Here is a 25,152-nt window from a genome sequence, read left to right as displayed (position 1 = left end):
TCTTTGTGGTTGTTTTGCCCCTTGTTGTTGTCATTTTGCATCTCTTTGATATAATTTTGTGTCTCTTTGTGGTTGTTTTACTCCTTGTTGCCATTTTGTGTCTCTTGGATATAATTTTGTGTCTCTTTGTGGTTGTTTTGCCCCTTGTTGTTGTCATTTTGTGTCTCTTTGTGGTTGTTTTGTGTGTCTTCGTGGTTATTTTGCCCCTTGTTGATGTCATTTCGTGTCTCTTTGCCGTCGTTTTGTGTCTCTTGGAGGTAATTTTGTGTCTCCTTGAGGTCATTTTGTGTTTCTTTGTGGTCGTTCTGCTCCTTGGTGTCATTTTGTGTCTCTTTGTGGTCGTTTTATGTCTCTTTGTGGTTGTTTTGTGTGTCTTTGTGGTTGTTTTGCCCCTTGTTGTCATTTTGTGTCTCTTTGTGGTCGTTTTGTGTCTCTTGGAGCTCATTTTGTGTCTCTTTGTGGCCATTTTGTGTGTCTCTTTGTCATTGTTTTGCCCCTTTTTGTTGTCATTTCGTGTCTCTTTGTGGTTGTTTTACCCCTTGTTGTCATTCTATGTCTCTGTGATGTCACTTTGTGGTTGTTTTGCTGCTTTTGTAGTTGTTTTGCGCCCCTGTGCAGTTCCTTTGCCTCTTTTTGTGGCAATATTGAGACTCTTTCTAGTCATGTCTCTTTGAGTTACATTTTGCAGGTGAAGGCCAGGGCAGCCCTGACAATCTGAGCCCCTGGGCCTGTTGGCAGCTAGGCCCGTTCAGTAATTCATCCACCATGTCTTTAAAAGAACAATGGCCTAACTTCATCCATTTTTACTCTCTTTTTCATGAGTAATATGCATACGAAACAAACATATGTTTATGTTCCTTCAATATTATTTCACAAAGTACGGCTACAAACAAACCTTCAAACTGATTTTCCAAAAAAGATGTGTCACAAATCGTGTTGCTGGCGTGGTTACAGTTTCAGTTTTAAGGTTATGATTGGATAAAAATTTAAATAATAATTTAAAGTATGTGATGCAGCTATTTAAGTGTGATTTTGTTTGATCCAGCTGTGCCAAATGTCAGTAAAAAAAACAAACAAACTACCTATTCAACACCCCCAGGTTAAAATAAACTCCCACATGAATTAAATTATATTGAATACTGAGAACATATAAGCCTAGCCTGTTCCCCAGTGCCCATCAGAGACACAAACGTAACTCAGAAAAAAAATGTGAGCTGGAAAACAAGTAAACAAGTATCACAAAGGCAGTTGAAGTTCTCTCAAGCAGAATGGTGAACCCATCCACACAGACGGGGATAAACAAAGACATCAGGTGCCACTAGAGCGCGCTGTTCTCTTATGGCACCCTCTGCAGTTTCCATGGCGCTGCATCCCCTCTGCTCACACATCATCTGCGAGCCTCCCCCATTGGTTGAAGCCCACCAGCAGCTACCCATAACCCGATTGGCTGTTGATGTGGTCATCATACTGTATGTATGGCAATGTATGTGCTATTGAAGCCTTCACTCAATACAAAGGTACCTGCAGAACAGGCATACACACACAGACACAGGCTCACACACATGTAGGGTGAGGGCAAATGCAAGACTGTAAATATGGAGGATAGAGTATGCTATAAAAGGAGAGAAAGAAAAGGCCACTAGAAGGAGAATGGGGAAGCACCATAGATGGGGGGAGAAAAAAGGAAAGGGCACAGTTTCCATGGTAACAGGGAGGGGAATGGTTTTGGTGGTTGCATGTGAAACTGGCAGCCAGTGGAACATGCGCACACACCAATACAAATACACACACTTATTTTTGTCACTTAGGAGGATGGTGCATTGACTTACACTCATTCCAAGGAACCTTAACCCCACCCTTAACCCAAGCCTTAACTTAAAACTAACCCTTACCTTATCCTTAATGCTAAAATATAATGTTTTGATTTACAGTTCTGCCATAAAACATTTGTCTGTTCAGGTTGTATCATATCCATACATTACTGTACCATAAGGTTCTCTCATACTGAGGTGTTATCTGAAGTAAGTGACGACTGGCAACGTCCCAAGAAGACACAAAGAAAAAGGGGAGGGGAGCAGCTCTGTGTTGAAAAATGAGACATTTAATTGGTTCAGTTTGTGCACAGTTTCAGCCACAAAGCTCAGGTTGCAACCAATGTATTTCAAGCCTGTGGTTAAGCAGCAAAATCTAACATCATAAGAGGTGAAACATAAAATTAAGATAAGATAAAACTTAATTCATCCCAAGGAAAATTGCTGTGTAGCTGTTTCAATATAAAGTTAGAGGAGTGCTGATCCAAAGCAGCAATATACAAGAACTAAAATAGTAAAAAAAAAAATAAATAAATAAAAAATAAATATAAAAATAAAACTAGATAACAGTAAGATGTAAAATATAAGAACTAGTCAAAAGAAGGTTAAAAATAACAAAAAACTAGCAAACAGTAAGTGTGATGCGGGAAACGCAACTGAACAAATAGCATTTGATTGAATAAACAGTTATAAAAAATAATTAGTTTAATTAATTAATTTTGTTATTTTTGTGCTTATCCTTCCTTTTTTTATTTTTATTTTCAACTTTACGCTTATTCAATTTCGTATTTCACGTGAAACTTTTCATATTTTCCTTGAACGTTCGGAAAAAAATAAAAATAAAAACACTTCCTGTTTGGCTTCACGTGATTGGCTGTTTTTAACCGCGCAGACTCCTGGGAAAGCGCGATGTTTAAATCTGTTTCCGGTTTCTTTCTGCCTCGGCCACCATGGCCAAAGAGCTAAAATTGAGGGCTTCAGCCGGTACGCCAAACATGGAGCGACAACCCAGCAGGTAAAACTTTATATTTAGTCCTAAAATATATTTTTTTAAAAGTATGTTTGACTACGAAACAACGTAACAGTGAGTTCCGGCTCTCGTAGCACCGATACTTGCCGTTGTCGTCCGTATCAATAAACTGTCACGCCAAATTACATTCAGTAATCGAGTATTTTAATGTTGCCTTGCTTTTAATGAGAGATACCCATCTCACATAATTACATACAAGACATTTTACGAATAATTTGCCTCCATTTTTTAATTCGGCATGTATCCCGTGCCCAATGGAGTTATAAAGCTAATTTTCACATTTTGTAACTGTCCCTCCCCTCATTTCTACCAAGTCGTCAGCTAGAATAGTGGTAATGAAGCTGTTGTTTTCCGATTGAGTGCAGCGTTACCTTATGTTTCGTTTTAAAATTCAAGTTGTAATATTACAGTAACATTATATTGGTTTCTCTGTAATGTTATTGCAAACACAGCATGAGGAGGCAGAAGTCTTAGCAGGGTTTTGCTCTGTATGCTTATTGCTGTGGGACCAAGTGATCTTTCAGTAACACTGCACCCAAGTCAATCTTTTGAGACCCCTCTGTTTCACCCTGTGGGATTTAGACCCGATGAAGCTGATGTGATGCTTTGTGTGTGTTTCAGTGTGACAAGGACTCCTCTCAACAGTGTTGTAGTCCAGAGGAGGAGCAAAACCAGGAGCTACCGGCTGTCATACCGCAGCTGCTTGGGTGCTGCCTCACGTCTTGGCTTGACCCCAGCGTTGACGGCGCGGAGGCTCAACACCAGCAGACGGGCTCCAAAGTCACACAACATCACTGTGAGTCAACCCAGGCAATTATCACACACATGTAATAAATGTCAACGTGACACAGAATGCTCATCGTCTCTGTTCTCCTGTCTGTCAAAGGAGAAGGTGAATTTGGAGCAGCTGGCCTTGCTGGTGAAAACGGAGTGGCAGCTGTCGTACGTCACTCCTCTCTATCAGTTCAGACACACTCAGCTGAAGAGCTACTCCAGGCAGCTCTCGGCATTCATTGCCGCAGAGAAGCAGCAAGGTTTGGCAGTGGAGTTGGAGGGACCACAGAAACCCTTCAGAGCCTCCTTCTCGTTGGTGCAGGGGATGGCACAGTCAGACGACGACGCGGAGATGGTCCTCATACAGGTGAGAACGTGGGTTCTGTAGAGGCAGGAGAAGCTTTCCAGGTGGATGTGGGTATGTGCGACAAAGTGGCAGTATATTGAGATTCTGTTACTGCACTGCCCGTTTCTCTCCTCAAATGTTTTCAGGAACATATTTTAGTGTACTGTTTAGCTGTAGAATGAAAACATTGGTCTTGCTGGTGGGCGGTGCTTGGTACTTCTGTTGACTATTTCCAACATGGCGGCCTGGTCACAGAATTTATTATAAACAGTACACTAAAACGTGTCTGAAAACATTCGGATTCCTTGTTTCTATAAAAGTTACAAACTGTATTTGTGTAGATTAATATGCCTTGTGTTCCGTGTGTGAAACTAACTGTTCCCGTTCCTTCCACAGATCCACTCAAAGCCTTTGTTTCTCAGACAGGACGAGCCACAGAAGCCAGTCTGGAGCGGCTGGCTCACCTGCATCAACGGCAACCCCGATTACCTGCGCTCACTGCCAAAGGACTTCATCTGCCTGCCGCTCTTCGGCAGCAGTGGGGCGGAAGGTCTCACATCTTTGGTCAAATCTTGGTTCCAGCAGTCCTTCGACTGCTGCTTCGGCCCCCTGGAAATCAGCCACATGAGTTTACAATGGCTGATGGCGTTATGGACGAACTGCCACACTGAGTCCAGCTTACAACACCTCAAAATGATTTGGACACTTTCAGTTACGCCACCGCTGCAGGTCACCTACACAGTTCGACCTGAGGACGCCTGGGACCTGTGGTGCAGTGTGAGGAAGGAGAAGGAGAATGAAGGAGGGGAGGAGGCAGAGGAGGAGAGCAGTATCGACATTGAGGAGGTGGTGAGGTTCATGCAGGGGCTGAAGAGCCACTTCTACAGACACTTCAGGCTGGATCTGTCGGCAGGCAGCCTGAACCAGGTCTCCACAGCACTGGGCTCAGCCAAATACAGCGGCAGGATCAAGGTACCATCTGACAGAAACAGAAAATGCTTTCAGCACACACTGTGAATGTAACTGTACTCATAACGGTTTCCTTTTGTTACAGATCTCCAACAGTAAATACATGATCACCACCCTGACACTACTGACAGAGTGCGCCCTCCTCAAAATGCCCATCTGAGTGGTACAACAGACTTACCCCCACCAGGAAATGCAACGTTACAATACACAACACCTACTCCTAGGAAAGCCTGGAAATGCAGCTTAATTATAGTGCAGATTGCTTTTTTTAAAAACATAAATAAAGTCAAACATCCATTTTTTAAACCTCTCTTCAAAACATGAAATTGAGAATAATTTTTTTTTTTTTTGCAATATTTTATTTAATATTGCGCACAACTGAGTCATGTTTTGGCTATTTTTTCACTCTTTTCCTGCATGTAAACATCACATACATAGGTTCCACCTCTTTTTGTAAATACTTTACTGTATATAGTTTTGTCATTTATAGATGTAAATAAAAGCCAGAAAAAGATGTTTGACTGGTGCATGATGATTCCAACACTTGAAGGTCTACTGTGTGGAATTTAGTGGCATCTAGTGATGAGGTTGCAAATTGCAACCAACTGAAACGCAAAAACATGAATGACCCTACCCAGCACCGTTTGGTCTGTCCATTTTCGGCAACAGTAGAAACAACATGGAGGACCCGCTTGTGAATTTATGTTTCCTTGGATAGCAAAGGCATGACTCCCAGTGACCTCCCTATGATTAGAGTAATTGCTTACCTTTGTTAAATGTCGCTGTTGTCCCTGGTTTTATATGAGAAGAGGAAAAGTTTGCTAGTTGCTAGGCTAATTTATACAATGTAAAATGCCAGACTTGTTCTAACGTTAGCATTTTGTATTTGTTTGGAAAACGTTTAGTGTAAGACAGCTGTTTTGTCAGTGAACTTTTTGAGTTGTAATGGAGTCAAATTGTGTGTCGTTACCTTTGTCAAATGTCACTGCTGTCCCTGGTTTTATGAGAACCGGAAAAGATCTCTAGCTGCTAGGCTAATTTATACAATGTAAAATTCCATAGGCTTGTGCTAATAACGTTAGCATGTGGTATTGGTGAGGAAAATGTGTCCAGATAAAGACAAGTGTTTGTCTGTGAGTGCTGCGAGTTATAGTGAAGCTGATTTGTGTATTTGTGTTTGAAACTGTCTCTATTAGGTCATATTAAATGTGTGTTAAATGTGTGTTTTGAATCAACTAAACTTAACAGCACTTCACAGAAACCTCCGCCGCCAACTAGTGTTTTGGAGGTGTAAATTGCAGCGTGACACAGACACACCACAGCAGAAGTAAAAATGCTCACGATGTAGGCGATGTGCATAGGGTCTGCGCTCAACTATAAATCTTGTTTTAGAATACCAGATTCATGTATCACAAAAATTGTAGATCCAGCAAAATGGCATTGATGGATTTTCAGGCAACTGCATATACTGTAGTGAGCGCAGCTGTTCTCTTTAATCTGTTCACAATAAGTAAATAAATATTTTGCATGCAGGTGATCCTTCACTGGGAAATGATGTCAATATAATATGACTTCCCTTTGTTTAAGGCCCTTATGTGAAAAGATTCAGGGTCGGAGAGTGATTTATTATGAAAGTAAAGCAATTAATGTAAGCACTTTTCAAACCTTGAAAGACAGAACAGACACCTACACACTGTCTTCACTTGCTCAAAGAATATTATATAACAAAACACTTTCTTTCTAAAGTCACAAATTCTTGGGAAAAAAAGTAGGCCTACACAGATTTTCAGCATCAACACAACTTTTTTATTTTTAAGAGTTTCTCAGTTACCATCCCTAGTCCTTCTTCAAATGGACCATCCTGTTGGAGCTATTCTGCTACCCGACCACCTTCTCTCGACACCCCTGCAAAATTTCAGTCAGCCTGGTGGCTCTCCTCTCAGGTTGGCTGACTCTCCATGTCTGTTTATCCTCCTCATCAGTCTCTTCCTCACTCATGAGGCATTCAGGGACATCCTTCAAGTACCTGTACTCCTCCTCAGTCAACAGTTTCTCTGCCTCAGCCCTTTGTGCATTAAGAAGCTGAAACAGAAAACAATTTTTAAGAGTTGTGTTCCTGGTAACCAACTTTGTGAATAATTCGTATCGCTCTTTTTTGAAGAATAGTTAAGAGGAGATAGCGTGGTTTTGTAGTTGTTGGCCCAAACCTCAGCACAGTACTGTAAGTAAGGTGAGACTAAAGAACAGTATACGGTGTGGAGTGATTTCTGATCTAAAACCATCTTTGCTTTGTTTATTATTGCAATACTTCTTGCAACTTTATTCTGTACATGTTTGACATGTAATTCCAGCTAATTCTGTCATCTATAATTACTCCCAGAAATTTAATTTCATTAACTTTTCCAATTTCAATGACCTGTGTATTCATTCTACAATGACCAAATAACATTATTTTTGTCTTGTTCAAATTTAATGACAACCTGTTTCTGTCAAACCACATCTTTAGTTTCTTCATTTCTTTAGTGATGTCCTCTTGTAATTGTTGTAAGTTGTCCCCAGAGCAAAAAATATTTGTATCATCCGCAAAAAGAACAAAATGCAATAACTGAGAGACTTTACATATATCATTTATGTACACAATGAAGAATTTAGGGCCCAATACTGACCCCTGGGGCACACCACAAGTAATTCCCAAACATGATGAGGAGCAGTTACCCAATCTCACAAACTGCTGTCTCCCACTTAAATAATTTTTGACCCAGTCAAGCACTATTCCCCAAACACCATATTTTTCCAGTTTCCAGTTTAAACTAAAGGCCACCCCTGTCTTATTTATCTATTTAGTAATTTTATTATAGGTCATTTTATCATTTCATTTAAGTCAGTTGCATCATTTCATTTTATTTTATTTGTTAAAACAGAATTACTGTGCTCCAGTTACCCCTTTGGACTTGCAGTACCAGTAGAGTGCAGTTCCTCATGTTCACCATAAGAGGGAGATACCCAAAAGTGAGCGCAGATGCCGTAGGTAACAGATTACAGTATGCTTTGTTTATGCAGATGCAAAGAATAAATGGTGTTTGTGGGACATGAGGCATTGCGTTTGTGGTAAGCGACTGTTAATAGATTTGTGGGATTATTACATTATAAAGCTGCAGATTTTCATTAAGTTTCCATATATGATTCAACTTATCCAGTGTCTCCTGCTGTTCAGAGCTTCAGCCCTGCGATCCTCCTCCATCTTGTTTTCAGCTTGAAGCTTTAACTCCCGCTTCACATGCTCATAGTACCGGCTGCAGGCTCCTATCAACATAAAGAGCGACTTTTGTTTTAAACTGACTAATGTATTGCATGTCAATAAATATGACAGGTTAATCCAAATTACATAATTAGGTGCTTCCCAACCCTGCGTACTAGTGTTGCGTGGTATACAGACATGTAGATAGTTTTTCCAATACTTTCTTGTTAAAAATGGTTCCGTATTAGAATTTCCTGACATTAGGTACTTGTTTCAGGTCAGGGTTACAGGGATGCAAACACAGGTATAGTGAAAAAAGAGAGAGCCTCCGAACCTCTAGTGGGGCACAGGGGCAAATCTGGTGCACTTGGAGAGCACATTTATGAGGCTAGATATATGCAGAGCTTTGTGCTTCTGTAAACAATTTTGGCCACAGTAAACACTTTGTAATATGCAAGGGACTCCAATGCAAATAATTTAATTCCCAAGTACTTTGTCATTAACCACGCTACAAAGGCCTAAGAATTTCTATTTAATCTTAAGGCCTATGCCAAGAAATTCTATTGAATCTCCTCAGATCAACAAGACAGAGGTTCAATAGAAAACTCTTGAAATTATGGCCTGTGATAGTAAATATCAATGTTAACACCAATGACAAATACTAGTTAACACTTAAATGTTAATACTAAACATTCTTAATACCAACTTATTTCACACTAACCAGGTGTTTTGGGTGGGCTGCTGCTGCCTGTGTTTCTGCTACAGAGTACAGAGTCTGGTCTGCCAAGTCCAACTTCATCAGTGCTTTGGGTGACATCTTGAGGTGCTCAGGTTTGATGAAGCTGGTCATGAAGTTTGTGCACCAGTGTTGGACAATAGTTCTGTCTGATTCCTGTCTCAAGTCCCGATTTGCTGCCCCTCATCACGTTGCATGAATCCAGCATTATGCTGACTAGGTTTGTTCAGGGAATCCGTTTTCTCTCAAAGAAGTCACACATGGCCTTCTCCAAACTGGCAGCACTGACTTTCACTACTTCAAGAGAATCTAAGTGTTCAACGATGACATCCTTCCGCTCTTGATCAAAGTAGCTGCGTGTCTGCTCAGTTGAGTTGTTGACTCATCTCCACAAGGACCGGAGCGAGAGTGGAAGGGAATGTTCAGTTATAAAAGCCAGGACCATTGCCTAGAAAAGAGATGAAAAATATATTGGCAACTTAAAGTGATTTTTTTAAACCAAGTTCCTTTACCTCTATTAATTCAAGCTCACACTTTGTTTCTTTTTTCCAGTAATAGATGGAAATATTTGTTCCAGGCTCTCTCAAGCCGCTGAATTTGTCTGATAATAGTGCAATAGGGCAAGATGCAATAAACTCAGAAGCACTTAAGCACTCACACCTTATTGTTAAATCTAGTGCAATAGGGCATTGTGCAATTTACAATCACCTTTTTTTTCAATTATTTTTTCCAATTAATTCTATTTTTATCCCCAATTATTAACAAAACCAGTAATAGGCAAATACATGGTACAATAGCTATCAATTCGTGGAATTCAGGAATTTCAACTTTTCCATGGGAATCCTGTGAAGGAGTAAATCTGCACATCTGCAAAGCACGAACGTTTTATGGATCCTGAACAATCCTCTGAAATACAGTGTCAGTGGGGCGCAGGCAGCTGTGCGGAGAGTATGAGACAGGAGATTTGAACACTGATATGTATTATGTGGCACAACTTGACTCTATATCGATACCGATAAATTTGAGACCATTTTACCCATTGTCGTGGTAATGTTCAGCTGCTGTCATATTCATATGTCATATAAGCTGATGAACAGTGCCTTTTCATCTGTCACTGCAGATGACAACATATAAATCCCATGTACAGCTTTTTTTGTGACTAAACAAAAATTTATTAATACATCTCCAAACAACATAAAGGTTACACGTGTTCAAAAACAGAAATGTTTGTGAATAAGAACAGGAGGACTATAATTTAATAAATTGGACATTACTTTCATGATTCATGATTCATTATTATTATTATTTCTGTCCTACAAGATTCAAGTAACATTTAATAGGCCCAACTATCAATAACTATTTCACACATTCATAATGATCATGGTCACGTCCATATTGCAATGAATTGTGAGATATAAAAGCGGACTCTGTAACTCTGCATAAGGTCCACTTTAGGCCCCTTGTGGACTGGATGAAATGTGGCTTTGGAGCCCTAAGCACTCCCAGACTTCCTGGGAACGGGCCCACAAAGTCCACAGGTCTGCAAGTGCGGTGAAGTCTGGTTAACTGGTTTCAGCCGAACAGTTTCCAGCAGCCTTCAGTCCATACAGGGAGTCACAGAAGCACAATGTGATGATGATTTCCAATATGATGTAGATTTACCAAAATATTATCAGACTCCTATATCAGTTTGTTCTCAGTCCCCAACTGTTTTAATTATGATACATTAATCTATTAAAATCCTTTACAGACGATTTGTAATTTATTTTAATGATTCAACCTCCATTTTACATCAGTTCTCAGACCTGTCCTTTTAACTACATGGGCTGAATAAATTGTGTCTGACTATAAGCCACATATATATATATATATATATTAGTGTTGTCACGATACCAAAATCTTTGTTTCGATACCAATACCAATATGAATTTCAATACTTTTCGATACTCTTCGGTACTTTTCCTAAGGAAAAGTCCTTTTGGATACAAACCTTTCGAACAATAAATAGTAGGGGTGTAACGGTACCAAAAAAATCATGGTTCGGTAAGTACCTCAGTACAGACGTCACGGTTTGGTAATTCAAGCGTTCCACCAAGTTTGTGTTGTCTCGTGTTGTCTCCCTTTGTGAGGCAGACTTTCTCTTGCCTTTTTTCACACGCACCAGCTGCGAATGTTGATACAGGTGTTGTCACACACACCACTTGCGCAATATGTGCTCGAATAGGAACAAGAAAGGCGTTTGCGTGCATAAATGAGTAAAATAAATTAACTAAATTAATGAATTGAATCAGTTTCAAAGTACCAGTATTTTCCAAATGCAGTATAGTACCGTTTGGAATACTCTAGTACCGCAGTACTATTTTAGTACCAGTATACTGTGTGACACTAATATATATATATACACATATATATAAAAGACAACAGCTTTCATTAAAGATCCATCAGATATAGTCAGGGCTTCACATCTGTACAGATGTTATTTTAAGAGTCCTCACATCCCACTGACCACCAGTTTCTGTGCCGCTAAATTCTTCCAATAGTTAAAACAGTCCAATGTTAATATACAGTAAACTACATACAGTTCATGATACAATTAAAACGGCCAAAAATGTGAATAGTTGGTTACAGGACGTTTAACAGTAGCCCCTAAATTTTCTGCATGTGCTCCGAAAATGTTTCAGTCAGGGGTAACAATGCTCCTACTAAAAAAAAAGTCAGTCTGGAGCCCTGCTAACGTTAGCTTAGCATTAGCCCTAGCTTGCACACTGCGCCAACAACTGTTCGCATCACTCTGCTTTAGATCAATTAACCTAACTAACGATCATGACGTGTTAAATGACTAAAATTAATATAGCAGTTAGCAAATGTAACTTACTTCCATATGTAATTTGTGATGGTCTCCCGCTTCCAGTGTTGGAAGCACCATAACGTTAACTGGTCCCGACTCCACCTGTGTCAAGGCGCCATTTTGCGGCGTAGCGCGGCTGTCGTTTGACGAAAAAGATTAAATCACTCGACGTCCTTGTCGTTTGACTGGCATCCTGACTGGATATTTTTACCGACTTACTGACTGACTCCAAAAACTTTGTAATATGGACTAAAACTGCCTATAGGCTATAATTCTGACTCTAACCTGATAACGTAGGAAAAAAACAAATCATGCCTGAGAATGACCGTTTCTAGAAATCCGTTAGACTATCGCGAGACTTCAAGGGTTACCCTGGTTACCATCAAGCCATATTCAGTAGGGCTTTGTGGACTGTGCTGGAATCCATCATGTTATATTAAATGATATTTTAATACCAAACACTTCATGTCAATAAAATGAATTATGAGTAAGAATATGAATTTGTATTTTAGTCAATAAAGTAAAAAAGAAGGAGTTGAAAATCAAAATATAATCAGTTTACAATTATCTTGCTTTCTGTCAATCAACTTAATGTTCTAGCTCTACGTTAATTCCTTTAGCCCTTTTTTAAATCATCAAATTTGACACACTTGTTAATAAATTCAGTTACAGCTCAAATTTGTCAGATGCTGCAACATGAAGACACTTTTTGTTCAAAACAAAATCAGGCAACTTTATTTCAAGAAGACACCCAACCAAATTCATACAGCTCAGATAACAAAATGACATTAAATAGAAACAATGAGGGAATATGAGCATACAAAACGCCAGCTGGAGACATAAGCTGTCAAAAACATAACCGTAACATCACCTTATATTGCACTGGTAGAAAAAGGCAAAAAACAAAATAAGCAACTTGTGATCGTCTTTCGTGGACTCCTACTGTATGTGTGGACGTCCTGTGTAGATAATGTGAACACACACGACTCGGCAGCATGTCTCTTGTGTTATTGCTACAATGACACTGCTAAATGCACAATGACAATAGCGAAGGCGTGGGAGTCACAATCGCTGCTCCATTATGCTCTTTAATGACAGGACTGGTGTCGCATTTGGTGTCTTGCTCATGGCGCTAGTAATTAGGGTACAGCAGATGCACGTCCTGTCATTAAAGGCCACTGTGGAGCTGGGGATTATGGGAACAAAGGATCTGTATTTAATACTCTGTTGTCAGTGCAAAGAAAGACAACATGCACAGATGTAAAATTTCAGTGTGATTTATGCTCATGATATGTGTTGTATATTAATAACAGCTATGCTCAGAGAGGGAGAATAACTTTGTTTCAACCCCCAGCCAGTGTGACGAATTTTAAAAGCTGTGTTTGCTTACATGCTTAAATGGCACATAAACTTTACATTACAAAAAGCACTAGACTGGGGGGTGGTGTTAACGTCCCACTCTGCTTATATAATATTTACCCTTGTGTGGGTATTTACACCTCTGAAAAGGGGTCAGCTATGTATTTACAATGGCACCCACGCACGCCAATTTATAACAATCTGAGATCCACCAGGTGAATACATGATGGGATGGACGAGCGAGACTCAGAGCAGAGTCTGAGCTGGCTTGTGGCAGCTTGGCATATTCAGCAGTCTGACAGAGATCCATTACAGGTCCCACAGAAGAAAGTCTTCACAGCATCATCAACCTCCACACACACTTCTAAATGTGCCCTCCATAAGAGAAATAATCAGCTATGATTGCTTTGAAGCAGGGGGAGTAGAACACAGTTAAAACCACTGTCACAACAGATCATGCTCTAATGTTTGATATAACCCCGCCCCCCTGGTCAGTTCGTTAAAAGGTGAATGAATGCACACATGGGTCTGAGAGGTAAACAATGGAGAGGAAAGTGACCTATGTAGCGATGCGTTTCACAGTAAGAGGCCGTCTGCTTCATGGGCAGTAGTTTTAGGAGGCCAAACCCAGAAAGAAGCCACCGACGAACCCGCTGGACAAGACGATGTTCCTTTTTATGAAGTCTGTGGCCTGCAGCGCAGAGGAGGGGAAGGAAGACATGGAAGATGAGTCAATACGAGTGTAAAGACAGCATACTGTATTAGCCAGTGCACAGGTGTTAATAGCAAGTGAGCATAGTCTGGGTTAGAAGAAGTCAGATTACTTTCATCGTTCCATCTTTGTCAAAGGATAACTTTGGTATTTTCCAACCTGGACCCTATTTTTTCTTGTAATTGCATCCAAGTGACTAATGGGAATTTTTGAAATTGGTCCAGTTGAGCACAAAACAAGCTGCAATGTAACCCCCACAAGCAACGCAGCATCGTCAATTTACAGCTTCTAAAAGTGGTTATTTTTGCCGCTGACAGGCTCGGAGTGCTTCTGTTTTTGCTCCTGCAACTATCTTTGAACCATTTAGAGCATTCTGACCAAAATTAAATTGGCTCAGAACTCAAAAAGTTGGTTCTCAGCTGGAATTAAAAAAAAGGAGAGGTTTTTCTTGACCTGAAATGCGAACTATGACGAGATCAGTGGGTGTGTCATATACAGGTTGGTTGCTATTACCCCAAGTGGTTACACTACAGCTGGTCCAATTTCAAAAACTGTTCTTGTCACTTAGACACAAAAACATGGGCTCCAGATTGGAAACTACTGAAGTTACCCTGTAAGCCTGCTGTGTCACAGCCAGTGGGTGCAGTAAGGCTGACAGTACACTAGAGGGCATAGCTGGTTTGCAGATAAAGATGTAAACCTCCCCATCAGAACCAGGACATCAAAGACAAACACATCCATTTAATTCTAATGAAAAACATGTCAGAGACATGTTAGGTGTGGAAAGCATGAAGAAAGTGTTCACTAAACCTCAGCCCTGATTGATTTTAAAAGAAGAAGGGAGCGTGAAACAAAGAGCAAGCTTTGTTACAGGTACCTTTACCTCCTCAATGAAAGTGTTTATTTCAGGGGCTGCTTTGTTTGCTTTCTTCTTCAGGTGCTTCTTTGCTTTGTTCACATCCTTCTCCACCTTCTTCCAGTCCACCTGCACGTAGCCACTATGATTGGCGATCTGTGGGGGGAAAGGGGTTCATATACATGACTGAGTTAGCTGAGATAATTTGGGTTGTCTCTGCAATTTGGATTGGCTTTCCACTAAAAAAATATTGCCCCCTGACATGACATGTCATGCTGGCATCATAGGTTTGCCCTAATGAGTAACCTTATGTTACTCTCCTGGGCTACAACTTATTTTTTCTCTTTTTCTATTCATTGAACATTTAGTTCAGTAAGATGTTTTTCCTGACCTTGATGAAAACAACCCATTTGGAGAATGAAGCAAAACAAATTCTCATCTCAGACTGACAATAAGTGAACTCTGAGTGAATTAAAAACCCAAGGCACATTGACTTCAGCCTGTGAATCAAGTCAACTGCCTGTCTCTGGTGTAATCTACTTGTAAAATGGCTACAAGAATGTTTAAGATAGCCGATAATACACTGACAGCAACGCAGCTAAGCATCCAGATGGCCTACGTCCATCTAGAGCCAGCGAACACACAATGCTAGTCTTTCTGCTGTGGAGAGACGACCAGCTGGCATCTTCACTTATCAATGGAGTTGGTGAAATGCGAATCTTAGAAAAGAGGCACTTCTTATCCCATGAGAGGCAGAGAAGATGTAGTAAATATCTAATTACTGAGGCTACATAAACACAATCTTATAGTACTCTTGCCTGTAAAAGAAGGAACCCTCCTCCAACAGCGGTGGCGGCGATCTTCCCGACTCTCTGAAAGAGGTAACCAGCACACCTGGATGTGTTGAGAGGAAGAGAGGAGTGTTTGTTACACATGTGCACTCAGATGTGTAGATAATGAAGCCTTGGTTGCAGGCCCGCCCACAGAAATGGCTGGGCCCCTCCCTAAATCTGCTTTACTCATATGGACACATGTGTGTTCTCTCTCTTTCCTGATTTAGATGAGTACATTACTCGTGTCGTGTGGCCGGTTGCCTGCAGTTTTTTTGCGTACAATTAAAAAAAATATTTGAATATGTTATCATTGCTTATATTTAGGATGGACATGATTACTGCTCTCCAAGCTTTCCCTTCCACCTCCCATATGTGGGCCCTACTTGGCTGTAAATTCTAAACTCAACAGTTCTTCAAGCATTACTGAGGTCATTAAGGTAGGTGTAATGTTGGACAGTATTTTTATCTCTGTTGTCACAGATGTCACCGAGGGCATAGGTTTTGTTTTAGCATTTGGGAGATGCTATCAAGCGGGGGGTTTGGGGGGCGTCCGCCATTTTATTTTGAGCATCAAAATGCAGTATGTCTTGTGGTCTTGTTAACGAGTGAGGGTAAAATGGAGCTGTGCAAGAAGGCAAAGCTTTCTATCCATGCCCCAACCCTCACCAATGGTCACGAGCTCTGGGTAGCGACCGAAAGAATGTGTTTGTGGATACAAGCAGCCGTAATGAGCTTCCTCTTTTCCTCCCTGGCGCCTCCTGTTTGAGGTTTTTGGGGTACATCCACATGGTAGGACGCCCTGGGGCAGACCCAGAACACACTGGAGGGATTATATATACACGTCCTCTTTTGTGGGAATGCCTCAGGATTCCCGAGGAGGAGCTGGAAAGCGTTGCTGGGGACGTCTGGAATACTTTGCTCAACCTGCTGCCCACATAAGCAGATGAAAATGGATGGAAAATGCAATTCTTTTCTGCATTCTGGTGTGTTTTAATGCACCAATTCAAGCCTGTTCTGCATCAGTTCATGGCGTAAATGTGTGCTGCTTGATTTCAATGTACACCTATGGATGTCACCCATGCCTTACCATCCAGTCACCCCACCCATCGCGATCTGGGTGGCCACAGAATACTTCTCAGCAATGGGGCCGGAGTTGTTCCCAAACACCCTGCTCCACCACTGGTGCCTCCGGGCATACTCTGTCAGGTCCACGACCTCATACACCTCATCTTCACTCTCTGGGTCGTCCTGACCTGCTACGAGACAAGGACACAGTACACAACCAAAATACTTACATTAATGTCAGGGTGCACTTCACCTATTGTCTCCACCCCTTACACTGGTGAGTTTTTTACATTATGGATGTGTTTTCAATGAGTCAGCGCCCTGTGTTTGGCCATTTAAACACAAAAGCGACCCTTTAGGTGTAGTATTCTAACTGTAGGGGCAGCTCAGCTACCACAGGCTGCTGTTTAATCTATGTAAATGACTTGGGAAGCTAACATTAGCTAGCTAGCGTCAAATGGCTACCACAGCAATATCGCGCAAACTAACTGTTATTAGTTTATTTTTCGGAATATTAAAAGCACCGACATCAAGGCCTCGTCTTCATGTCGTTATCGTTGGTGGAAAAAAGTGATGTATTTGCATATTTAAAAGGGTAACAACGCCGAATTTCCAACAAACAGAATCGCTCACCTTCCCTTTGATCCACCGTCGCCATTTTGGAGAAACTGGTTATGTCACCAGGATGTTGACAATGCGAAGCCACGCCCACACTGTGTGATGCTCTGCCACGTCAAGTTAAAATGCTTTGATATCGCTTGATTAGGCTCCGCAAATGTTGCAGCGGTGTTAATAAAATGCTGCGACTTATTTTTCCAGAAGTTGAATTTGTAAATTAATTTTCACGGGACTTTGGAAAGTGTAAAAACACAGGCTCGGAGCGAGTGATGCATTGCAGTCACCGTTTAACCGGTGTGTGAGGGCCAACTGACACCCAAGTGTCAATACATATTAGTGAATACGATGTATTTTATCATGTGGAAATTATTTTATTTCTCAGGAAAAGTAGGGTCTGTCACTTGAATGCAAATTAAACAAACATTTTTATAATTTAAATATTTTTAATAGGCTTCCAGAATAATCGTGGTGTTAAATATGAGTGGTTTGCAGGGAGAAAATGAATATTTAAGATAAAAGAATGATATAGCAGGGAAGTCATATGGTGGGATGCGGGCGCTCCCATTGGCTGAAGAGCGGGGAGAGGGCGTGGCTAGAGCGGCGCGTGGGTTCGCTTGGGTGACACAATTATAACAACTTTATCTTCGCGGCCGAAACGCATTTTATTGTCAAATACTCACATCTTGGATACTGTACTCAGTTATTCGCGTTCAGATAGCGGCACAGGGTCACTTTGTGATGAAAAATGTGACGTTTGAGGAGCTACCCGGAGAGCGCTTCTGTCCCCCCGAAAGGATTTACTATATCGAATCGCATCTTTTCATCCTGGGAAAAAAGTTTTTGATCATTTTGTTTCCTTCAGTTTTCCGTCTTTGATTCGGCAGAGCCAACCGTTCGTCCCCGCGTCGCGATTTTCCATGCAATCGTGCGGTGTGTCTCTCGCCGTTGCTGCCTGCGCTGCTGCTCGGAGTCTCGGCTCGGCTTCTTCTAGTGGTGATGAGGGAAAGAAAATGGCGGCGGGAAAAGCGAGTGAAACAGAGGAGGACTTTCCGACACTGACAGCCCAGGAGAGGGACAGTTTGGCCGGGATCGACAGGTCGGAACAGCAGCCCCGTGCACTCACACACACGCACACGTTGAAAATTAATTGTTTTCTCCCCTCGCATGTCGAAAATGTTTTTGAGCCGCTCTGCAAGTGATTCTGAGCCGCCTATGTTGTCTTCTCGCTTTGCAGCTCACTGTTTGGATTTCAGAAGCTTCATGAAGATGGCGCCAGAACGAAGGCCCTGTTGATGAAGGTAGCTAATCTAACTGGATGTGTTTTACATTTAAGCAGCACCCCGCTCCCTGGGATTTACTCCAGCCTCTCAACTAGCATGCACGGCTGTGAATTTGCTCTCAAAGTAGCGAGGCTGCCTGAATGCAAGTGGCCCACTCGCTGAGGAGACCAAGGCCAGCTAGCCGCAGCCCCTCTTTTAGCCAGCTAGCTAGCTAGCTAGTTAGCTACTCTCATCCGATGAAGCGACCCTGCACCTGCGGCTACGCGGTGTCGCTGGTCGAGATAACTGCTAGCCGAGTAGCTAAAGCTTCCTTGATGTTACTAGCTTGTAAATATATGATAATGTTTATCAGGCAGCCGCCCTTCCCTGTTAGCTTGTTAGCTAGCGTTATTCCCTACAGCGTATCCTTGTGTACTTGCAGTTGTACCACCAGAAACACAACGTCGTCACGGTTTTGTGTAGCACATTGAATGCTGGAAACACTCAAATGAGGAAAGTTTTATGCCGTCATAACACTGTTTTATTACTAACATGTAGCATTAAACACATGAGTACCCATATGTGGCTACAACTGTTATATTGGTAGAAGTAACGTCGTAGCCTTCTTCAGGGTGCATCAAATACAGCTCACCCGTTTGCGTTATTTCGTGAGGTTAGCTAGTGCCTGTAGCGTTTGCATTGAGCTAGTGTCTTTGGCACACTGTTATGTTGTTATGTGGCATTGCATTCTCCATTTAATACACTTGAGGGTGTTTTCTGGTCGTTTGGAGTCAGTGTGAACGAGTTGACAAACGTTACAAGTAACGTTAATGGCTGGCTGCCTGTCCAAGATGGCGGGACATGGCGGAGTGACACCGATAGCTATATAACCCATTTGATATGAACATATCGCTCCGAGTCGTCTGTGTGCTGCTGAAGTGTGTGTTGAGTGTCCTCTCGGGTCTTTGCTCCTTGTAAAGATGTGTTCCTGTTGCTGACCTCGTAGGTGTCGGGGTCCTTTGTTTACAGTTTGCATTGGCTCTGCATGTGCTCCCGGACTGGGAAGCCTCATGATAAACAGGCTCAGTCCACCTGTGCATAACACCCTGCACACTGCCAACAGAGCCCAAAGCTGCTCTCTTGTGGATTCATCCTCAACAGTGGGTGATGTGGAGAAGATGGTGCTGTTGACAGCTCATGGTTTGAGGGGCCATCCGCGAATCTGCTCGCTAGGTGGTGTGGGATACCTAGGAAGTGTGACTGCTCCTAGCTGTAGCTGCACAGGAGCAGCAGCAACCTCCACTGTACCGTACTTGCAGGATAATATGAACTGCATGCAACACAAGCAGTGTTTTTTGCTTGAATTGAACCAAGCAGCGTGCTGTTTTCTCCCTAGTAGATATTCAGAGCACTGATGCAGTGGTTTAACATACAATTTGTGCATTCATTTACCTTTTAAAGTGTTTTATATATGCCATAAAATGCCTCTTAAAACAGCCTGCTCTGTTAGAAAAGGTCTGTTTGTCACATACAAATTGTGGAATTGGTTTGGTGCAGTGGTGCATGTTATGGTGCATGTTTATAAAAGCATTTGCATCCCACTCTTGGTGTAGATTTGGTTATTTTGTGCCTTATAGGGTGACCATTGGGCACTAACGTTGACATTCTCCTAAGCTGGAACTTGCTCCATAGTCAGCATCAGTCGCCAGACCTCCCTGTTAGTCGTACTCTTGTACACCCTGGTATAAATACACACAAAAGTCCTATGGGCACTTGCCTTGTATGACTAACTCGTACCTTCTGATGTTGTCATGTGCAGGATATTGCCGTCTGATAGTGGCACCAGTCAGATAGTTAACATGGCTGATATTGGTCAAACAGTGACCTTAATAAACAAATAATGAGTCTGCAAAGTGTGACCAAGCTACACTGATTACAGATTTTGTGTCTGGCCAGTGTTACTATAACATTGCACAGCGTAATTTCACAAACCTCTTGACACAGTAATGTTGACAAAGGGGGAAAAACAGTTGAAAAGTATTGTCCTGTTGCAGCTCGGGGTCAACTTCCACATACAGGTTTTAAATTGATCAAGACAAGTGGGTTGATGGTGGTTTCATGCTTCTGATATGTGAGAATCGGATGCTTTTCTTCCTCATACATGATAATAAGCTGAATATCTGTTGGTGGTATATGTCACATTTGGTTTTTGGATATTACACAGGGCATGTTTCATCATTTTACTGACATTTTATTGACAAATTGACTATTACTTTGTGGGAAAAATGGGCAAATACATCGATAATGAAGCAGTTGTTAGGAGGGGAATATGCTGGATCCATTATGAGCAGCAGACTGTATGCCACATTAAGCAAACTGCAAATTTCTAGGTTCAGAGTGCAGGTCAGCTATATTAGCATGTCATTTTTGGTTTCTATATTTCAACAGAGGCAAAGAAACCATCACTTGTAGTTGTTTAGAAACAGAAAGCACACACTTTGCTTCAGTTAAGGCTTTCTGCTTGTGTTAACATCCCATCCTTGTGTCAGACACATTGAATCATTGAAGTCTGAGAATGTGTCATGAAAACAAAATAATCCAGAACGTGGCCTCCAAAACAATTAACTTCGACTCAGTCTAGCTCCGATGTCAGATATTCTGTGTATGACTTTGCTGAGAATTGTTTGCGTAGACCGTCTCATTTTGTCACAGTCTTCATTTTGACATTTTGGGAGGTTTCTGCTCATACCTTGTTAGTGTTGACTGTCTACCCTGTCTGGCACTCTGGTCGCGTCGCTGCTCTGTGGCTCCGTCTACACGCAGATAACTATGGGTTCAACATATCTGACAGAACGAGGTCACTGTATCACCACCAGTAACTAGGTGGCAATGATGTAAACTTGGGAGATAAGTTTTGAACTTGCTCGTATTTAGATTTTCTACATGTGAGAATATCTCCATTGGTTGTTATGTTGACGCCATTGTTTTTTACTTGACGGCACTTTTTGCAGCTTTGGGTGTGACTCTCATGATGGGATGAGTACTGCTGTTTTGGATGAAGTTTGCATGTTCTTCCTTTGTGTGCCAAACGACATGCATGTCAGAGCTGCTCTTTCATCGCCCTTGACGAAGGCACTGGCTGGCTGGGTGTGCGCTGTGACCGACCTCTGTTCAGAAATAGTTAAGAGAGGTCATTGGCAGAGGAGAGTTTTTCCCACGAGGATTATTTATGTGTAACTTAATTTAAAAAGCAATTACCCATAGAGAGAAGATGACTTTGGGACTTTGGAAGTTAAAGCCACTTCTGAAAAAGTCAGTGTGTTCCAGTCAGGGTAGCACCAATCAAATAATAATGATGGTACGCCTCTTCCTGTTCACTTGGATTGTACTTCAGATGTAGAATGAAACCGAAAACATTGATTGTGTCGCATGGAGGGACAGTGTTACGCACTGTTAGGTTGAAATCAGTCAGGGCACACATGATGCATGGACATAACTGGTCCGTGAAAGCCAACAGGACCAACAGCACTATTACTCAACAGTTCAAGCTGCAGCATATTCTGTTGTGGGTGATGTTTGTTTTTTCTTGCAGTTATCCATCTGCAGGTCAATGGTTCAGCCCTTCCCAAGAAACTGAGCTAGTACGAAAAGTATAGCTCGGTTTTTCTCGCAGATGAGGCTGCATCATCACAAGGGATGCGGATATTGTATCAAAAACAGTATTGACAGACAGCAGTCATTGAGGCTACTTGTAGGTCCCGCTCATTGGTTGGCAGACTCGTCTACAATGGGCTCAAACACCCACAAATATGAATGGGTTACTGTAGATACCGTGGGAGAATCAGTGATTCTTGCGTAATGCTGCCTAGCTAGCATATCACCCGATGTTTGCCCTCGCTTTCATCTCATATTACAAAGTCTTGTTGGTGATGTGTTTACTTCAGGGCTGTACTGAGTAGTTTGAAGTTTTGAAGCTTCATTCACAATGTTGACATTCTTACTCTTATTCAACCGTTTGATTGCTCCACAGCTTTGTTTATTTATCTTTTGCATGTCTATTCATTTGTTGAAACCTGGTATTTCTGCACAGATGCACATCAACAAAAGGCTACACTTGAATTATTAGCATTATTTGTAGAGTCAGAGTCCAGTGGTGGCTGCGTAGGATTGATTCCAATTCATGTGATCCAAACATTTCCATGTCTAACAGTCAAAATTTATTGAGTAAAGACAAAAGACAACAAAATTTTCTGCTTCAAACCATATTTGTCTCATTTCAGCTGAAATTTAATTATAATTTAGATATTGTTTTATTACCTTTAAAGTGAATTGCTGTCATTTCTGTTGGATAATCTGCAAGGTTCAACGTGCCCCACATTTCAAAGGCAGTTAATTTATTTTAGATGTTGTTTTAGTGGTTACCTTTTGACTGAGTTGCTGTCATGTTCACGTACACACCGCACAGCGCAAAGTGTCTCATACTTCAGTGTCATTTAAAATCCGACATAAAATCCGACTTGTTGAAGATTGTGATTAAAGGCTTCAAAGGGCTCTTAATGCACACAAGATTTTTTGGGACAATGTTTCCAATACTTAAAAATAAATTGTGCTAAATTTGGACTGTTTTCTGATTTTCCCTTTTTTAGACAAGTCGACTCATCTCAATAAAAAATTCTCGTTTAGTCGACAGGGAAATTAGTCGCGAGGAACATCCCTGGCATGTATCTGTATTAAGAGGGTGGTCTAACTTAGGGCTGCAAAAGTAAACGAATTGTTATTGAAATCACAATTTGGTCAAGAGCAGTATCTAAATTGCGGGATAAAAGGTAAAATCTCTCACAACACACTTCTAAATGAAGCACTGTGGTGCTACAGAGATGCCTTGGACTACAAATAGTATTTCGGATGTAAGGACACGTATGTTTGTTACAAATCTCAGCAAAAATCACATTATCATCATTTTATTTTATTTTATTTTTTTTTCAGTGAAAATGAAATGCAGAAACGACCATTCCTACTGGAAACGAAACTCACAGCAAAATAAGCTACATGTAGCCTATTTAATAAAGAAATTTGATTTTATTTTTTAAAAATCACCTCGTTTAATCTGATCTCTTTACTCTAATTTAGGAATTAGTTTGAGAACTTTTTTTAAGGGTGATGATGTAATAAATGTCAGGGCAGACATCCGAAGCTTTGAACATCTCGTAGAAGCTTCAAAAGCTTTAAAAAATATATACATTTGGTACAGTCCTATTTTACATCACTGTGTTTACATAATTTGTTTTAGTATGTGTCTAAAAGCATATGGATATTTTGAAAGTCTTAGATTTTGCCTTGACACTTTAGAAGAACTGTTAGACACTTCAGAAACTACTGATTTGTACATATCCACCCATGCTGTAGGCCACGCTGGAGCTGTCCTGCATCCCCCTTTAAAAGATGTAACTACACATAGAGGTTATTGTGGTTAGGGTGATTGCATGTGGGGTCTGCAAGAACTGCGATTGGTCAGCATGTGCTCGCTCTTACAAGCTGCCAGTGCTGGTGGAGATTGCTGATAGTGTAGACGTGAGTGGAGAAGACATTGACGAAGGTGAGGAAAGGCTCAGTAATGTGATGCTTTTCACTAACACACATCCAGCGAAACCCACCTCTGCTGCAAACCCTCTGCCCCCAGTAGATGAAAGAAGGTAAACACATGTATTGCTCTTAGTAGCAGCAGTCCCCGTCTCAATAATGAGACGCTGGCCTTTCCCATCAACACTCTGTGAGGAATGTAATGAAAGCACAGTACACTGGTGCTGCTGCCGTGGTGGTTAATATCACCTATAAATCAGGGCTTCCATTACCCCTTACTTTAGGTATGGTTCCAACTTTCAGGACAGTTTTTAAAAAGGCAAAATCACGATGTGGAAATGTTGACATTGCTCAGTCTTTACTGCATTCAACTTTCTGTTTCCTCACTCCATCTCCCTTTTAGTAACGTAGTGTATGGACTGTTTGCCCAGAAAAATGACATAGTGATCCGCTGGAAGTGTTCACCATAAATCCTTTGTGATAATGAAGAGAACTGTTGTCTGACTAGACCTTTCATATCTGCTTTTGTTGGATTATATATATATTTTCCCAGAAATAATTGGGATAAATTATATTATTGTCACTTTTAGACCATTTTATGCCTCTGATATAATGATAATATAATAGCATAATCATACTATAATTCTTAATTTTCCAATATTGGAATTATTATTATTATTATTATTATTATTATTATTATTTTACATTTTAGAAAGTAATTTATATCTGTGAATATATTCAAGGAAGTACAAAATAGTAAGACCCTATATAGGAATAGCCCAAAATTACTCAGTATAAGACTTAGGACACATTCACACTGGCCCGATATGGTCCGCTTTAAACGAACCCTGGTCCGCTTCCACGGATAGTTTGGTTCGCTTGGAGTGGTGTGAACGCTTATTCGAACTCTGGTGCGGACCAAACCAACAAACCCCGCTTGAAAACTGGGGTCAAGTGAACCCTGGTGCGGTTCGCTTACAGTGGGAAATGCAAACGGACTATCCAGTGGACCAAAGAGAGGAAGTGACGTAGCATTTTGGTGTTTGGTGTTTTTGTGGTGACGAAGCCGGTCCTGGCCAATCAGTGAGCTGGGTTTTCTTCTTCCTCATACTTTTTTC

General features: G+C 41.2%; 3 protein-coding genes and 1 long non-coding RNA gene across 9 annotated transcripts in view; 2 read left to right on the top strand and 2 right to left on the bottom strand.

Moving 5' to 3' along the window:
* The first annotated feature begins 2,548 nt into the window (after nt 1-2,548).
* On the top strand, nt 2,549-5,638 carry cenpl (centromere protein L). 2 transcript variants are annotated; one of them, XM_049569626.1, is made up of 5 exons: nt 2,549-2,826; nt 3,463-3,637; nt 3,728-3,982; nt 4,358-4,933; nt 5,016-5,636. In XM_049569626.1, the coding sequence occupies exons 1-5, from the start codon at nt 2,762-2,764 to the stop codon at nt 5,088-5,090; spliced, it is 1,146 nt and encodes a 381-aa protein (XP_049425583.1). In that variant the 5' UTR covers nt 2,549-2,761; the 3' UTR covers nt 5,091-5,636. The 2 variants fall into 2 exon arrangements, with proteins under 2 accessions (XP_049425583.1, XP_049425582.1); XM_049569625.1 differs by having other exon boundaries at nt 2,549-3,637; nt 5,016-5,638.
* On the bottom strand, nt 4,813-12,092 carry LOC125884649 (uncharacterized). 2 transcript variants are annotated; one of them, XR_007448748.1, is made up of 5 exons: nt 11,780-12,092; nt 8,890-9,352; nt 8,074-8,233; nt 6,762-7,012; nt 4,813-4,940 (listed from the first exon to the last, which is right to left on the bottom strand). It is a non-coding gene; the product is annotated as an uncharacterized LOC125884649 (long non-coding RNA). The 2 variants fall into 2 exon arrangements; XR_007448747.1 differs by having other exon boundaries at nt 6,762-8,233.
* Nucleotides 12,093-13,078: 986 nt separating this feature from the next.
* LOC125884648 (FUN14 domain-containing protein 1) lies at nt 13,079-17,346 on the bottom strand. Of its 3 annotated transcripts, none has more exons than XM_049569628.1 (5): nt 17,211-17,346; nt 16,600-16,768; nt 15,498-15,573; nt 14,701-14,835; nt 13,079-13,802 (listed from the first exon to the last, which is right to left on the bottom strand). In XM_049569628.1, the coding sequence occupies exons 1-5, from the start codon at nt 17,233-17,235 to the stop codon at nt 13,725-13,727; spliced, it is 483 nt and encodes a 160-aa protein (XP_049425585.1). In that variant the 5' UTR covers nt 17,236-17,346; the 3' UTR covers nt 13,079-13,724. The 3 variants fall into 3 exon arrangements, with proteins under 3 accessions (XP_049425585.1, XP_049425587.1, XP_049425586.1); XM_049569630.1 differs by having other exon boundaries at nt 14,707-14,835; XM_049569629.1 differs by having other exon boundaries at nt 16,600-16,765; nt 17,211-17,341.
* A 760-nt stretch (nt 17,347-18,106) lies between these two features.
* LOC125884646 (lysine-specific demethylase 6A-like) overlaps nt 18,107-25,152 on the top strand; it is a 33,476-nt gene continuing 26,430 nt past the window's right edge. For both annotated transcript variants that reach the window (XM_049569624.1, XM_049569623.1), the window contains exons 1-2: nt 18,107-18,291; nt 18,430-18,493. In XM_049569624.1, the coding sequence (XP_049425581.1) occupies nt 18,113-18,291; nt 18,430-18,493 (243 nt within the window). In that variant the 5' untranslated portion in view covers nt 18,107-18,112. The remainder of the gene's footprint in view (nt 18,292-18,429; nt 18,494-25,152) is intronic.

This window comes from Epinephelus fuscoguttatus, linkage group LG24 (assembly GCF_011397635.1).
Source record: "Epinephelus fuscoguttatus linkage group LG24, E.fuscoguttatus.final_Chr_v1".
Taxonomy (NCBI): Eukaryota; Metazoa; Chordata; class Actinopteri; order Perciformes; family Serranidae; genus Epinephelus; species Epinephelus fuscoguttatus.
This window is presented reverse-complemented; position numbering and strand designations above follow the sequence as displayed.